The sequence below is a fragment of the Pempheris klunzingeri genome, chromosome 1 (genome assembly GCF_042242105.1).
Source record: "Pempheris klunzingeri isolate RE-2024b chromosome 1, fPemKlu1.hap1, whole genome shotgun sequence".
Lineage (NCBI taxonomy): Eukaryota > Metazoa > Chordata > Actinopteri > Acropomatiformes > Pempheridae > Pempheris > Pempheris klunzingeri.
The window spans coordinates 14,071,598-14,084,885 of record NC_092012.1 but is presented as its reverse complement, the minus strand read 5'-3'; the positions used below and the strand labels follow the sequence as shown (position 1 = coordinate 14,084,885).

Genomic DNA, 13,288 nt, shown 5'->3' with positions numbered 1-13,288 from the left:
GTGTTATGTATGTGCAAATATGGCAGGGTGCAGTGAGCGGCAACGGCGTGGATCTTTCAGTCATCAACGAGGCCAGGAACCTGGTGTCAGACCTTCTGATGGACTCGTCTCTGTCGCCGCACACCACCTCAGCCCTGCGCAGCATCTCCAGCCTCATGGGGACATTTTCAGGCTCGTGCCGCCCCAGGGTCAACCCCTTCACCCCTTTTCCAGGATTCTACTCCTGCGACGAGGTGGAGGACTCTGTAGAGAGGGGTGACAGGAAAACCATTAAGGTGGGTGCAAGTATCACCGATGCACCAAACTAGTGTGGATTCAGAAAGAGTTGAGTGACGAGCCATTCCAGTCAGAAAAGTCCCCAGCACTGACGAAGCTCCAGTATCTAAACTAACTCAGACACTTAAAGCTCCGTCAGCGCCCCTCCATCCTTGTAACCATGCAGCATTGCTGCCTGCCCACACTGTCACGCATCGCACAATATTGAATAAATCAATTAGCTAGCTTTTTCTGTTTTTCCCCTTTTCTTCCAATTTGGAATGGCCAGACGCCCATCGTCACTGACAGTGATAACTACCCCTGTATTGTCTTCAGAGGGGAAGTTAGGGAAGGGAAGTTTTTCGTGAAATCTGATTTATTTGGTCCCCTCAGGCACCGTAACACCGCACAGCAGTCCCTTGTACTATGAGAAAGGGTTTTACATCTGTGGAAAGTTATCGTAATGACAGCCATTTCATCTTCTATCTTGATGATTGCAAGGTAGATAACAGAATAACGTCATTCACATATTTGATAGGCCAAATGACGTCGCATCGCATTGTGACAAAAGTTGAGACAGATTAAACTGCTGGGATCATTGAACTCAATGAATGAGGCTGTTTGTTTTTGTTTTTTGATGCTGTGCCATTGTCAGTCTGAATATGGCCCAAGGTAACGATCACTCACAGCTTTTTGGCACGATGGTGTTTGTGAAACATGACCAGCATGTCCAGTTTTGTGTATAAAACACACTTACATAGAGGAGACTTCCTTTCCTCATCAGGGTTTGAGCAGCAGAAACAGCCTCCCCACCCCTCAGCCCAGGCGGAGTTCCACCTCCTCCTCGTGCTCCACACTCCCTCCTTTTGACTCCGCCTCTGCACGCTGGGAACGCAACAATGGCAAAAGACCCCACCCTGACCTCAACTTGACCAGGTACCAACACAAACACGACTGTACACTTTATCATTTTCCAGAAACACGCTGTCTGCAGAGCTGCACGCACGCATCATCCGGGCTATGCTTTAGCCTGACTCTGCCCAATTTTGCACCCAATTAAGGGCCGTTCTTGTCAAGACCTGAATAAAGACCTGAGTCATTGTAGCCTAGCTATGGTCTTCTTCAGGTGGCTCTGCAGCACCAGTGCGCAGTCAAATCAAGGGCCATTTTTTTTCCTCTCTTTTTTTTTATTTTTGGCCCACCTAAAAAAGAAGTGATGAATGGGCACTGGTAAGCTCCAAATAAGCAAGAAACCATCTTCATTATAAAAACTGTAACCAAAATAGTACACTCCACAAGGAACCAGCTCACCTGTGAGTAATGTGTGTTCATCGAGAGGACTTGGTGAGAAATGTAGATCACATCTGGTTTTGAATAGAGAGGCCAAAATGTAGCAGTTAAAACTGTAAATATTGTTGTTTTTAATCAAGTCACCTCCTGTCCCCTATGTTTAAGTGTTACTTTTATTGCCAGAGTGGAACATCGGCTATACTGGAAAATGTTTTGATTTGATACAATAAATTTTCATTAAAATGATAAAGATGTCACTCTATTATCTTAAGCATTTGTCCATACCGTGAAGAGGTCATTTTCATATTTTAACTGTGAACATAAACAGCTGCTTGTTGTGGTTTGAAGCAGACTTTGGGAATGGCAAAGTTAGCTGGGTAACCCACAACTCATGTTTCATGGGACAGAGCAGAGAAACACAGTGAATATATGTAAAATGTACACTGATTCAGATTTACATCACAATACTCGCTGTGCCTCCTGAGTTTTTGTTTTATAGCAGTCTGAACGTTGCAGTATCACCCACAAACAACGAGAAATTGTGTTCCATCACTTCCTTTCATTGTGTTTTTGCCGACATCAAAATGTGACTGTTTTTGGGTTTCGTCTTGAAACCAAAAGCAGGAGTCGTTAACGTAAAAAGTTGAAGCAAAAATTAAGAAACAGATCCGTATTTTAAAAATCAAGGAAGTTACATGCACTGATTTTAAAAAAATACATGTTTAGTTATTGTAAACAGATCCATTACAGTGTTCAAATCACTTGGGGTGTAGTGTCTAAATGTCTCCACAGGATGGCAGTAGAGGACTAGCTATGTTGGCTGCTGAGCATCTCGTCATGTTCTTTTTTGTTATTGGAGGTGTGACAGAAGATAGTGTAGCCTTGTACTGTAGTGCTTTGTGCACAAGATGAGGCAAAACATATGCTTAAAGCATTTTTATTCAGCCAATGTTGAATATATTGTGCTTTGTTCTCCAGCTCAGGTCTGCCTAACGGGCCCAACGCAAACCTGCTCACCATTCCCAAGCAGAGGTCTTCCTCTGTCACCCTCACCTACCATGCAGGGCCCAGGAGAGCAGGTCAGACCTAACCATAAAACTTGAGAAAGACACCACATTTGGATTAATTTCTCATGTTTTGACCGAATCACACAAATTCACATGCCTTTCTCTTTTCCTGTACACCCCTCGTCCTCTGTAGGCGCTTCTCCGAGCCTGAGCCCAGTCACCTCACCAAGCCACGGCCCTCTCGCAGTAGGTGCAGGTTCTTCATCGTCCCTTGTCACTCGACCGCCTGTGGAGTTCCCCGACACGGCTGACTTCCTGACAAAGCCGAGTGTCAATCTGAACCTGCACAAGCCCATGGGCTATACCCCTAGCTTGCCCGATTTCCAGCAGGCCTTCCGTAGCTCCACATTCCCCCTCTGCACCAGGTGACACCTGCAGTACTCATCTTACTGTGTCTTTTATGGTAGCGGTGATGACAATAAACTAAGCACCGGTCATAATTGGTCATGCCTGTCATTGTCACGTCTGTCCGTTCTAGCTGTGGTCGTCAGATGCTCAAGGGTGATGCAGGGGAAGCTCATCAACCATTTACCAGTGAGGCCCAACGCAGGCGCTCAGGTACATACAGTTACGTTTAATGTACGTGACACAGTGTAGTGGAGTGGTGGCAGACAATATCCTGACCAGTGCTGAAAAAGAAACACCTCTGTAAGCTGTTTAGGGTGGTAATGCTGCCCTCTGCTGGACTCCAACAGTAATGCACGGTGATGCACATACAAAAGAATGAACATTTGGCTTGTATGAATAAACTTATAACTTCATAAATGTAAATTTTTTTTGAATAGCTAGACATTCAAAATAAGCATTTTATCCTGTGGTTGTCTACAATCACTATCAACCAACCGCATTAGCCGCTGTACCTTGTGATAACCAGCTGCTCAGTTTAGAAAAATTACCTGAGTTAGTCAAATCCTTTTTGAAATAAGTAAAATAAGTTTTAAAGTAAGTAAAAGACATCATCTTTACTATGCAGTAGTAATTATTTAATCAAAAGCCCATTCAAATTTTCACAAAAACAATTCAATTTTGTGACTGCAAAGGTGTGTGTATCCGCGTACTCATGGCTTCCCATTTACTATGTTCCCTGAATGCAGCAGGTGAAGGCCTGGATTTCACAGGGGAGACTCTGATCAGGGAGGAGAGCGTGGAGGTGGACGTGTCTGGGGACGGGAGGCCAGATGATGCAGGGAACCAGGGGCAGGGAGAGGAGGAGAAGGACAAGAGCCCGAGCACAGACCAGCAGACTCAGGAATCAGAGGTGTGCCTGCTCGGGCGGCTTCTTATTATTCCATTTATTATTCCATTTGTCATGTTATTTGTATATTTGATTTCCAAAAGGCATCATGTCAAGCCCACCTGCCTTAGATGCATTTCAGACATTTAGCTCGGTAGAGTTGCTTACAATGATTGAACATAAAATAATTCCGTTTTTTTTTTTTCCATCAACACATGAATGTGTTGTGGATTCAACAATTGAATCCACAACCATTTTACTCAATCATTTAACCCTTGTGTTGTCTCAAGGGTCTAAAATGAGCTGCCACTACGATTAGCAGCAGAGAAAACTGAATGCTCTCTTATCAACTTGAAATTTGATGGTCCATTAATGACTCCAACATTAGAAAAAGTGAAGCATTGTCTTTCTTTGTATTCCGATTAAAGCTATAGATTACAGGGAATAAAGATTCTCAATATGTGTGTTATAAAATCCCCAGATGTGCAGGAGAAACCAGAACTTATTTTATTCTTATTTATTGTAGCTGTTTATACACCCTGTTGGTGAGGGCAGTGGTTCAATAGACGGAAAGGACAAATATTTTGTAGTTTAATTCAATGCAATAAAATGCATTAAAAACGACTTTATGCACATTTCTGCTATTGTCTATATACAAATGCAAATGTTGACACCTGTGTTACACCTGTGGGATTGTCACCGGCCAATCGCAGGGCCAACACATAGGGACAGACAACCATTCGCGCTCACACATACAGGCAACAACAACAACAATACATGATAAATAATAATAACAATAAACCCCTACTTTACTAAAAAAAAAGACAATTACAACAAGGGTGTTGTAATAAAAACAAGTGGTGTCCGTAGATTAAATGCACTCTTTCCGCACTGTGAAGAGGAATAATTAAGGTACTCGCAAAGTTTATCATGAGGTTGTGTCTTCATGCGAAAGATCTCAGGTTTAGAATTCAATTCTGCTGCCTTATTTTAGGGTTTAGTGAAGGTGGGTGAACTTTCTAGCTGTGCCAAATACTTCATTAGATGCTTAATTTGTATTCTATCTTATAGATGTTGTTTGATTGGTGTGCCAGACTATTTCAGTGTTCTATATAATGAATGTTTTTGCACGGTCCGAACATCATGCATTAGTGGAAATGATATCTGTGCTAACCTCCGCAACGTGTCCATTTCTCAATTGTCTCCAGGGTGAGCAGGAGTTCAAACTAGATCCTATGCTGGAGGACCATGAGACTGTCATGGAGAGGATGAACACCTGGAACTTCCAGATCTTTGACCTGGTGGACAGAACAGGAGGGAAGACTGGAAGGATACTCAGCTATGTTAGTACAACAACCAACAACCAACCATCCCCTGTAGCTGTAGCAGTATATCTTTAGATTCGTCAGCCTGTCCAACAGTTCAATGAGCGAGATATAATGAGCATCTTAGCCTTTGGGGTCCGCCAGCAGGACCTTTTGACTTTTAGTTTAAATTTAACATGTCTGGTCATGTAAAGAATTTAAAGGCTCTATTTTTAAAATAGCTTCATGTAAGATTTGCGATAACCACAGTTACAAGTGAAACAGCTTAGTGCAATCTGAAAAAGGTTTGAACAGGAAAAACAGGTAGAGTTGCTGTGGACCTTAGTAAGGGCCAATCACATCAGTTCATCAGTGGCAGTATAGCTTCTTCTAAGACCGAGACTGTTCAAGATAAGATACAGAGCATTGCAAACATGCTGCATTGTAAATAGGCAACACTTACATTATAAGTGCTACAGATTTGTGCAACGATGTCTGTCTTTTGGCAGACATCGTTGTACAATTTAAAAATTACTTTTTCTAGCAGACAATGAGCTCCCGGTTATTAAAATGTAGTGGCCATTTTAACGTCAGTGATGTTGGCGGTTATCTTGTGTTCTGATTGGTGTTTCAGTTAAGCTGTCTTGTGTTTCCCCAGGTTACATACACCCTTTTCCAGGATACATGTCTGTTTGAAATTTTCAAGATCCCAGTGAGGGAGTTCATGACATACTTCTGTGCTCTGGAAAGTGGCTACAGGGACATTCCCTGTGAGTATTACACTGTCTAGTGTCAAAGAACGTCAAAGACTTTCTTGTTTTTTTTTATGTGTTATCATTAGATATTCATATGTATTATTGGATCAATTAAGTAGCTATTTAGTAGCTATTGTGTGGCCAAGCTAAGATTTTAGTTATCCATAAATGATCTAATATTGTAAATTATTGCTGATGTGCATGCTGGTGACTAATTTAAACTGTTCTGGTTACACACACACACACAGATCACAACCGGGTCCATGCTACTGATGTGCTCCATGCTGTCTGGTACCTGACCACTCGACCAATCCCCGGGTTCCAACAGATCCACAGTGAGCATGTGACAGGAAGTGACACAGGTAAACACAGGCGACATGGGCTATAATCTGGACTCACGGCCTCACTACAATCATTTTAGGCCAAATGCATGATTGCTTCATTTAATCTCTGATGTGTAGCGCAGATGCCAGCCAGGGTCACACATTTTGAGCAGTCGTAGGGGTTTTTAATCATTCAGTCTCTACTCGCATTTTTGCATGTGATGTCAGAAAGAGAGTAATTCTAACTGATTTTTTTCAAGGTTTTTTTGTGGGACGTGACCTTTACTCTACAGAACCCAGATGGTTTTGTTTAAAATGCGGAGAGTCCCTGGCTCATCTTTGCTGATGATATTGTAGCCCCATCTGAAATTACCTGAGGCTAATCCGCTGACGTCCCTCGCTGAGGCTGCCAGAACAGCTGTCATTCGATAAGAGGAGAGAGGGAGGGAAGAAAGGAGAGCAGGGAATGAGAAAATGGCAGCGATGAAGAGAGAAATTGTGAAAAATTGATAACAACAGCTAATAAATAAGAATGAAATAGTTTGTGGAAAGCAACAGTGTTGGTCTACACCTCATGTTTCATCACTGTAACATTCATTGACATCTACCTTGTTTGTTGTCATGTTCCAGACTCAGATAGTGGGATTTCTCCAGGCAGGGTATCCTACGCCTCCTCCAAAAGCTCCACGATTTCGGATGACAGCTATGGCTGCCTGGCCTGGAACATACCTGCCCTGGAGCTCATGGCCCTTTATGTAGCAGCTGCAATGCACGACTATGACCATCCCGGTCGCACAAATGCCTTTCTAGTAGCCACTAATGCACCTCAGGTAACCACCAGCATTTATTGGTATTTCAAAGTGTTGTACATTGAATCGATAAGTGTATTTTAGCTCACCGGGACACTCGTGTTTACAGAAACAAAGGATCAGGAGTTCAAAATATGGGTTTATGCAAAACGACATTTCACCACCCCTGTTAAAAACAGCGTTGAAAGATAGTGTGTGTACATAACTAACTTAAGGAGTGAGATTAACCTCCCCCCAAGACAATCTCGCACTGTTTGCTCTTTGTGTACACGCGGGCAACCATCAACTCGATGTCTCACACACTGTGTTGGATGTTGATTGATACTAAACTGAACTGCTTTGGTATTTATGCATTCGATGTGTAAACCATGTGAGCAGCAGAGCACCGGAACTTTTCTCTTATATCTGTACATTACACACACGTGTACATGCCCTGTTATTGAGGTTGTCGAGCTTTACACAAAACTAAACAATATTCTATGGATGACGATGAATTCATCGTTTTTTTTGGATGCTGTATTTGCTGCAAAATCAGCATTCATCCCATTGGCTGTATTTTCCTAAGTTAACCACTACATGGGTGTCGAGATCCATTGTTTGCCTTCTAAAAGGATTTTTATTCTGTCAAGACCAACAGACCCAGGGCAAATGCCACCACTGATGTCTTGCCCCCGAGACAAGAGCTGTGTACAAACGTAAAATGACATGGCTGCCTCTGTGCCACAGTGACAGAGTCTGTCTCAGTAGCTCCTGGTGGATGCTGCATGGCTGCTTTTTCTCTGATTCCCTTGCGGCCTCAGAAAAACTGCCACTCAACACAAATAGTGATCAGCGATGAACCCACACGCTCTCACGTTACATGGGTAGCCTCAAGTAACCGGCTGCCTGTGTATCCTATTTACATATTTATGTTTGGTTTTTACATGCATCCGTATCACTTTTGCCGCATGTATTCTTAGTGTCCTACAGAAACTCTATATCTCCATTTTTACTGTTAATCTTTAACTCCTCAGTCTACATTTTCCTTACACGACTTCTCCTTACATGCTTCATAATACAAAGCCAAACTATACATAATATTAAAAAAAAAAAACAGGCTGTCTTTTAGGATGCTTGATTGAAACAAATACACAAGAAACAATGAACACAGAGTTAAATTCTCCCTACAAACAAAAGGAGATCATATATAAGACTACCTCCACACCACATGGTCTTTTATTCCCATGCTCTGTCATTGTGGACACTCATGTAAATGAGGGGTGAAAAGGTCAACTCTGTGCCCCAGGTTAAATATTGTATTTTCACAACATGTCCAGTGATAGCACCCACACCGTCTGGGAGAGGGAAACCCTGAACCTATTGATTGCTAATGATGTTGACAACGACCATGTCTGCGAAAAGGATCTTTCGAGCCTTTCGTGGCATCTAATTTCTATGTAGCTGCTTTTAACCCGCGTCTCCCTTCTTGAACTTGCTCCATTTCTACTTTCGTAATGAAATACCCCTCATGTCCTTTTTATCTCATTTACTGAGTGCTTGCTATTTTTGAATCCATTACGAATTGTGTAACGCATATGCCGACGTATTATGTAAGCAAGTTTATTACTGACATTTTAGATGATATTTGAGGAATCTTCTTAGCTGGCCATCTTTCCCCTCTCTCACCACTTGGCTTTTCCCTCCCCTGCCATGCAGGCAGTGCTGTACAATGACAGGTCGGTGCTGGAGAACCACCACGCCGCGTCTGCCTGGAGCCTCTACCTGTCCCGGCCAGAGTTCAACTTCCTGATCAATCTGGATCACGTGGAGTTCAAGCGTTTTCGCTTCCTTGTCATCGAGGCTATACTGGCCACAGACCTCAAGAAGCACTTTGACTTCCTGGCTGAGTTCAATGCTAAGGTCTGAGATGAAGTTATATGATCAGAATAGATCATTATCTATTTATTGATCCCTTAATTTCTGGCAAAATATTGATTGGCACAGTAGGAGGATGGTACGTTCAAATTTTGTTGAGCAGTACTCAACACAATGGATGCAAGATAAACTCAGTAGACCATTTGTAATAAGGCATCCATGTTTGTTTGTTAACAGGTGAATGATGTGAACAGTCCAGGGATCGATTGGACCAATGAAAATGACAGACTGCTGGTGTGTCAAGTGTGTATCAAGCTGGCAGACATCAACGGGCCGGCCAAAGTCCGTGACCTGCACCTCAAGTGGACCGAGGGCATCGTCAATGAGTTTTATGAGCAGGTACAGACGACATGCTAATGCTGCAAGAGTGTATTCAGTTAACTCAGACCATTCCGTTCTGTCTTTATGTTGCATTCGCTAACCCTTCGCACATCCTCATCCAAAGCTAAACACAGAGGTTACACATGCAATAACAAGGAGACAAAAAAGAGATATGAAAAGTACAAGGGACTCTGACATCTGTTAATCCCTCAGATGTGCACATTTAAAGGTCTTTCAGCTCAGGTCAGTTTTATTGTCCTGCATGGACAATTTGGCTTTCCGAAGGGCACAAACAGACAAAGTAAAACAAAAACCGATATCAGTTAGCAAGTGTAAGAGCTCCTCTGTGATTGTGTTGAGTTTGTGTCCATGAGACGTTTTTAACCTTTGGCTTTAATCTGCAGGGAGACGAGGAGGCGAAATTGGGATTACCCATCAGCCCTTTCATGGACCGCTCCTCCCCACAGCTGGCAAAGCTACAGGAGTCCTTCATCACTCATATCGTAGGACCACTGTGTAACTCCTACGATGCCGCTGGCCTCCTTCCTGGCTACTGGATTAACGAAGAGGGATCAGATGAAGACGACGAGGAGGGGCAGGTTGATACGGACACGGATGAAGATGAGGAGGAGGATGACGAGCTGGAGGACGAGCTGGCACCAAGTAAGTCGCCAGCGGCTCGTCGGTGCAGACTGCATTTAGCCGATCTAGATGTTCTGAAACGTGTCTTTGTGTTCTCTTCGCTCGCAGAAAGGAGGAAGAGACGCCGCAGGTTGTACTGCAGCATCATGCAGCACCTGACGGAGAACCACAAGGTGTGGAAGAAGACCATCGAGGAGGAGGAGAAGAGCAAAGAGCTCGGGAAACAGCAGCCGCCCGACGGCCTGCTCCCCAGCCTGCCGGCCAGCCTGCCCACCTCCCCGTCAGACGACATCCAGGTCATCCAGGAGGAGGAGGAGGGCGAGGAGCGTCAGTAGCACGAGGACGAAGGAAAGAACAGAGATGCGCGAAAAAGAGGAGAGGCAGTATACGGACATGAGTCCCTCGACCACCTGCCTTTCACCAACATAAACACAAACAGACATGACAAACACACAGTTGACAAATGCACATAAAACACACTTTGCTCCCTCTCTCTCTCTCACACACACACACACACACAAACACACAAACACACACACACACATTGAAAGATTCACTGTGCAGACACTCAGATGCTTAAGCAGTCACATTGTTTTTGGAGAAACAAAAAGGCCTTACTACTGTGAGCGGATCCTTGCTGCAACGGTGGGAGCCCAACTCCTATGCACTTTCACCCCATGGAGACTCGAGTGCACCCAGAAAATAAAGCACCAGAACTAAGGAAGAAGGTGCAGAAGAAGAGTGTGGACGGGGTCCGGCATTAACTTGCCCTCCATGGTGACCCGGCTGTGATGCTGCCTTGAATGCAAAAGCGCTTACACCTCCCTTAGGTACAAAAAAAAAAAAAAAAAGTCCTGTCTATTTAAAAAATGAAAGGTAGAGGAAAAACAATGAAGCAAGTGACACCATGAAGTGATTGATACCCTTTACCAAAGTGAACAGTTCAAACAATGGAAAGACAAGAGACTGAGACTGTTTCAGCCTCAATGTCAGGTATATTTTTGACTTATATATATATACATATATATATCAAATGTGCCTGTCTGAACCTTTACTGAGTCCATATTGGCCCAGAGCCTAGGCTTGTGTAGTTCTCTCTCCTTGCTGGTGACACGAAACACTGTATCAGACTCAGTCACAGAGACATTATTGAAATGTTGACTGATTATAGCATTATATCTGCATCATTTTTGATGCTTTTACTCATGTGTACCACCCGTCTTTTTTTTTTTTTTTTTTTTTCGATTCTTAAAGTCTCCTTGCTTCATTTTGTTTGAGTGTGTGAATATGTGTGGCGGGAATGTGATAGAGAGAATGAGTAGGGAGAAAGAGAGCACATTTTTAATTATTTTAGTATGTAATTTGTGTGTATGTATGTGTGTCCTTTTCAGTAATGGTTTCTAATCAGTGACCTGTCCTCTGGTGTTTTTAACATGTTGCATTCAGATCAGGAGTGCTGTTTCAGTGAATGGATTCTTCATTTTCCTTTTTGAGTCTAAGTATTTTTTTAAAGGTTACTCAGGATTCACTCGAAGTTGAATAATTATTTTGCAAGAATTTATGTCATTAATATGAAATACACTTTAAAAACTAAGAAAATTAAAATCTGGGTGACTGAAGTAGTTTGTAATCTCTCAATGAACAACTTGACTACAAACAAATTCAAGCAATTGAAATCCTCTGTGACAGAGGAGCTTAGAGTATGTGCTGTCTCTTGGCCATTCATACACTGTCTGCATAACCTTTTCACAACCTCACTGGAGAAAAGCTCATCTTGATTGTCAACAGACTGCAAATGTTTCTCCTGCAGCAACACAACACATTGTACAATTTTGCAGTTCGATAACAGTACAGTATATTAGGTAAATTTTTTTTTTTTTAAATTCAGTGTCTATTCATCTGTGTTTCAGTCAGCAAAGCTCACCTAAGTCTCCTTCCATTTTTTTTTGTTTTTGCCAAACCCATAACTCGGCCAGTGTGTAAAGAAGGGATCCAGGGTTTTATTTCACTTTGGTTTTGTGTGTGTGTGTGTGTGTACATATATATATATATATATATATATGTATGTATATATATGTATGTATGTGTATATATATATATGTACACACACACATTATGACGTGCCTCGAGGCAGGTTTAAAAAAAAACTACTAGTTCTCTATTTTTGTCTCTAAGAACTCTTGGCATTCCACTAGAATAAGATGTTTTATGAAAGGGAAGGCAGAATTGTTTGCCTAGCTCCTTTATCACCTTATCGATTTAAAATCTCTGGAGAAAATGTTAAGTAAGCAGTGCAAATCAAGATAGTAATATTTAAAGACAAAAAAATAGATACAGGTGTGCACATTTTAATACCAAACAAGTGTTTAGCCGCTGTACAAAAGAGTATGTGCATATAAATATATATTTTTTAATTAATCAAATGAATGCATCTGTTTTCTACACGCAGCTGACATATTGTACATTGAGATCGTGTAATTACCATTGTGTTTCCAGAGTTTTTATCTACTTCTATTTACAGGTGTGGAACTGTGGGGTTTGGTGTTTTGATTTTGATTTTTCCACTTGGTTTTCAGCCTCTCCCTGTTCTGTATCATAACCACTCTTGTATCCTTCATTATCTCTCTCTCTATCACCGTTGTCTCAGTCGACCCAACTAGTGCCAAACTTTACCTACATACAGTAGTTTGTGGGCTGTGATATGCTGATCGGCAACATTTCTCTGGGCTCCAGTACTGTTCGCGCAAGAGAACCACCTCGAGTCAAATATTCCACCAGGCTCAAAGTGGCAGTGACGGTGGCAAGAGTCAGAGTCGGACTCAGGTCAGAGCCATATACATTCTGACAACGCTGTCATCAGTTTTTTCACATGGACCCAAGCTGGATCATAAAGCCTTGGTAGCTCCTGACCCGACATATTCTGGCTCATTAAGTTGTAAAAGTTTGTTGGCTTCTCACTGTGCAGTCTTTCAAACCACAGTGTCCTCTGATGATTGTGCCATAAATACATCTATGAATGGTTGTTACCCTTATGTAGCATCAATATACGTACGTTTGTCTAATGTAACCATTCACCCTTAATCTACATTGTGGGGGCAACTGATTTTTGTTGTTATTTATAGCTGTCATAAAACACCATCCCTAAAGTATCAGAAGTCCTTATTGATTTTTATTAGTGTGTGTGTGTTTGTTTGTGTGTGTGTGTTCACAAAATACTATACATAACACAGCTTTCTTTTTTTTTTGTCAATATTACCCCAAACAAAACAGACAGCACTTATTGTACATGCACACAGGTTTTTCAGCTGTGGGTGCAAATAGGCCTTCAAAGCTGCTACTATGAATGGCTTTACGTTAACAAAGCTAGCACACAA

General features: G+C 42.3%; 1 protein-coding gene across 2 annotated transcripts in view; it reads left to right on the top strand.

Moving 5' to 3' along the window:
* Positions 1-13,052, top strand: part of pde3b (phosphodiesterase 3B) — a 43,030-nt gene extending 29,978 nt beyond the window's left edge. Inside the window, exons 3-16 of one of the 2 annotated variants that reach the window (XM_070828877.1) lie at positions 27-275; positions 1,040-1,191; positions 2,524-2,624; positions 2,746-2,977; positions 3,091-3,170; positions 3,710-3,870; positions 5,055-5,189; positions 5,809-5,920; positions 6,154-6,267; positions 6,859-7,058; positions 8,733-8,936; positions 9,129-9,290; positions 9,677-9,935; positions 10,023-13,052. In XM_070828877.1, coding sequence (XP_070684978.1) covers positions 27-275; positions 1,040-1,191; positions 2,524-2,624; positions 2,746-2,977; positions 3,091-3,170; positions 3,710-3,870; positions 5,055-5,189; positions 5,809-5,920; positions 6,154-6,267; positions 6,859-7,058; positions 8,733-8,936; positions 9,129-9,290; positions 9,677-9,935; positions 10,023-10,249 — 2,388 coding nt within the window. In that variant the 3' untranslated portion in view covers positions 10,250-13,052. Of the gene's footprint in view, positions 1-26; positions 276-1,039; positions 1,192-2,523; positions 2,625-2,745; positions 2,978-3,090; positions 3,171-3,706; positions 3,871-5,054; positions 5,190-5,808; positions 5,921-6,153; positions 6,268-6,858; positions 7,059-8,732; positions 8,937-9,128; positions 9,291-9,676; positions 9,936-10,022 lie in introns of both variants that reach the window. The other variant, XM_070828869.1, reaches the window with a different exon arrangement.
* Positions 13,053-13,288: the final 236 nt, after the last annotated feature.